This window comes from Austrofundulus limnaeus, unplaced genomic scaffold (genome assembly GCF_001266775.1).
Source record: "Austrofundulus limnaeus strain Quisiro unplaced genomic scaffold, Austrofundulus_limnaeus-1.0 Scaffold1688, whole genome shotgun sequence".
NCBI lineage: Eukaryota > Metazoa > Chordata > Actinopteri > Cyprinodontiformes > Rivulidae > Austrofundulus > Austrofundulus limnaeus.
This window is the reverse complement of record NW_013954090.1, coordinates 56,595-59,736: the sequence shown is the minus strand read 5'-3', so window position 1 is coordinate 59,736 and position 3,142 is coordinate 56,595. Positions and strand designations below refer to the sequence as shown.

Below are 3,142 nucleotides of genomic sequence, written 5' to 3'. Positions count from 1 at the left end.
ATGTAAGTATATTTAATTTAGTTGTAATGTAAATACAATAAAAATTAAACCAACATTTAGAATAATTATCATTTTGAGCCGTGCATTAGTAATGTGTGACTGGGCCTCGTGTCACTTTATGTTCAATAAACTGGGCCCCGAGGTCAAAAACGTTCAGAACCCCTGAAGTAAAACACATTTATTCAGTTTAGAGTGGAGCTGAGAGAACTCGTCATGGTTTTAGCTTCTCACCTAACCCCAACCCTAAACTTAATCCTAACCCCAACCCTAAGCTTAATCCCAACCCCAACCCTAAGCTTAATCCCAACCCCAACCCTAAGCTTAATCCCAACCCCAACCCTAACCGTTCAGCTGGTTGGTCTGGTTTATTTTATATTTTTATGGTGAGGTTTTTTTAGTTTAGTTTGGTGTAGCTGTGGCTTTTGACGGCCCACTGTCACACCTGTATTGTTGTTTGTAAGTATGTTGTGACCCTTGTGTGTTTTCAGACTTTATGAATGAGGAGAACATGTTGCATCATAAATGTTTATGATATAAAACATATATATGAAACATTTATGATGCAACATGTTCTCCTCATTCATAAAGTCAGGAAACACAGCTTACAGAGGCTCAGTCAGGAGGATGAGGAGGAGACAAACAGGAAGGTGTAATCCCGCTGTCAGCTGATGCTGGCAGATTATATTATTCTGGGTTTAGTTTACGTCCCCGGGGTGGATTATTAATGGCTGCAGCACCTCCAAAACACAGGGCCGCTGACGTCACGGCGCTGCGCTCGCCATGGCAACAAGGATGGGGGGACAACGAGGCGTCACTGCTGAGTGTCTGCTGCCCCCTGCTGCTCAGAGTCGGTACTGCAGCCTGTGTGTGTGTGTGTGTGTGTGTGTGTGTGTGTTTGTGTCACACTCACCTCATCAGAGTCCAGCAGAGGAGGCAGGGCGCTGAGGAAGAGGAGAGAAATGTTCAACAGTAGAAACTCTGCAGCTTCATCTCAAGCTTCACTCTCACTTACACATCTGCCATCGACGAAGGGATGTTCTCCTCCACCCACTTCAGGTCCTCGTCCTACACACACACATACACAGGTTTGTATTTCTATCGTTATTAGGACCTTCCATTGACTTACATTCATGTTTTTTTAGACTTTATACCCTGACCATTTACCCTAAAACTATCCTAAAATAATTCAATTTCAGTTCATTTTTCATTTCATTAAAACAAAACAAATGATTTTATATACAATAAAAGAAAAATATAAAAAGAAAAATGAAAAAAATATCTATATATATGTATATCAAAATCACAAATGAAATGAAAGGCAGCAGAGAGAAGAAAAAATATTATATCTGCTCCTTTTTCAAGAATAAGCTCATATAACAAAAAATAATCTATGTTATTAACAAAAGACAAGAACATCTAATCCCTGTAGAACAGGGGTGCCCAAACATTTTCTCTGAAAGGGCCAAAATTAAAATCAATCTGAGGGGGTGGGGGGGCCAAATGCAGTAATATAATACACGAAATGCTAATATTTCAAGGAAAGTTGTGTTTTTTATGATTAAGCTGCAGCCTGTGCAGTTGCCCACATTTTTTTTCAGCCCYTGGACACGGAGAAAATTCAACGTTTGCTCGGGCAGCAAAGGCTCATGGGACTTTTCATAATTTAAAATTTGAGTACATAGGGTCTTATAAAATCTTTAATGGATTATTTATTGGCACTTGATGATAAATATGATTAATGCCAGCAGGCAGACTGACTGGAGATTTCCCCATCAGTCAGTTCGATGCTCCTCTCCGCTTCAGATAAGAATAACGTTTTTTTAAATTATGTAATTTATTAATCATAATTTTACTTGGTCTGTCGACAATTTAAAAATTGATGTTTAGCTTGAAGTCTGTATTTTGACACAATTTGTAACAGATTTTTACAGAAAGCCTATCTTTCCCACTAGAGTGGTTTAAATTGGTCATGTGACGAGGATATGAGGTGTCCAGGGACTCCAGGGGATTAATCTGCTAAACACCATAAATAATCCTGACTCATTTTTTTGTCAATATTGCTCAATCCTAGTTGGCAAATATGTTTAATCAAACTATAAAAAAACTAATACTAAAACTAATAAAAACTAAACAAAAAAATTAAATAATAACTAATAAAACTAGCAAACCCACTGAAAAAACAAATGAAAACTGAATTAAATAAATAAAGTCACAAAGAAACGAAACTATAATGAAAAATCCAAACTATTATAACCTTGGTCCTCATATGTCACCAAATACCCGTCGAGACACACACACACACACACACACACACTTGGACTAACTCACCACTTTGTTGGCCTTGGCCGCACCGTTGGTCTCGTTCTTCGTGCCCCTCATCTTCATCCCCTCTGAGAAAAATAAATGAAAATAAAAACTTCAGTCAAAAAGTCAAACTGAAGTTATTCTGAGTGAATAAATAGAAACATGATTTATTCCAACTCGTTAGGAGCTAACTCGTTWACAATCCTAACGTCTGAAAGAGTCAAAGTTTCAGACCGAAAGCCTCGTTCATCATGGGCTCCTTCTCCTCATCCTCACTCTCTTCATCCACCAGAGGGCTGAAGGCGTACCTGTTACACAAATAAACACACAAATAAACACACAAACAAACACACAACACATCAGTTTTTCTCTCCTACGTGTCTCTAGTTGTTCTTTTTCAACAATTTATATCTGAAACTTTTCAGCTCCTTCGGGACATTTCGGCTGTGACTTTCAGGACTTTGGCTTTTTATTTGAGATATTTAGCTTTTTCTCACTTCATCGTTAAAAACCTTCAAAATGTTTCTAAATCTTTTCTGAACTTTTTCTGCTGTTTTTAATTTCGTGGTGTGAAGTTCAGTTCCCTTTGGCTCATTTTTAGCAGATTTTAGCTTTTTTCTGCTTTTCTAGCTATCGTTCTAATATTTTCTGCTAATCCACAGCTAATTTCATCTTCCTCTTCTTCTGCTACTTTAAGCTTTTCTTTGGCTCCTTTCAGCTACATTTAAACACCTTTCATTTTTTATCAGTATGTATCAGTTATTTTCAGTATTTATCAGTGATTTTCAGTATTTATCAGTGATTTTCAGTATTTATCAGTGATTTTCAGTATTTATCA

At 37.3% G+C, this 3,142-nt stretch overlaps 1 protein-coding gene across 1 annotated transcript in view; it reads right to left on the bottom strand.

Annotated features, from left to right (window-relative positions):
* The window catches only part of zgc:162698 (Transmembrane protein 87A-like), a gene marked incomplete at its 5' end in the record, with an annotated part of 12,377 nt that overhangs the window by 2,581 nt on the left and 6,654 nt on the right, over window positions 1-3,142 (bottom strand). The window contains 3 exon segments of the mRNA XM_014033295.1: window positions 911-941; window positions 1,013-1,065; window positions 2,329-2,390. Of these exon segments, the coding sequence (XP_013888749.1) occupies window positions 911-941; window positions 1,013-1,065; window positions 2,329-2,390 (146 nt within the window).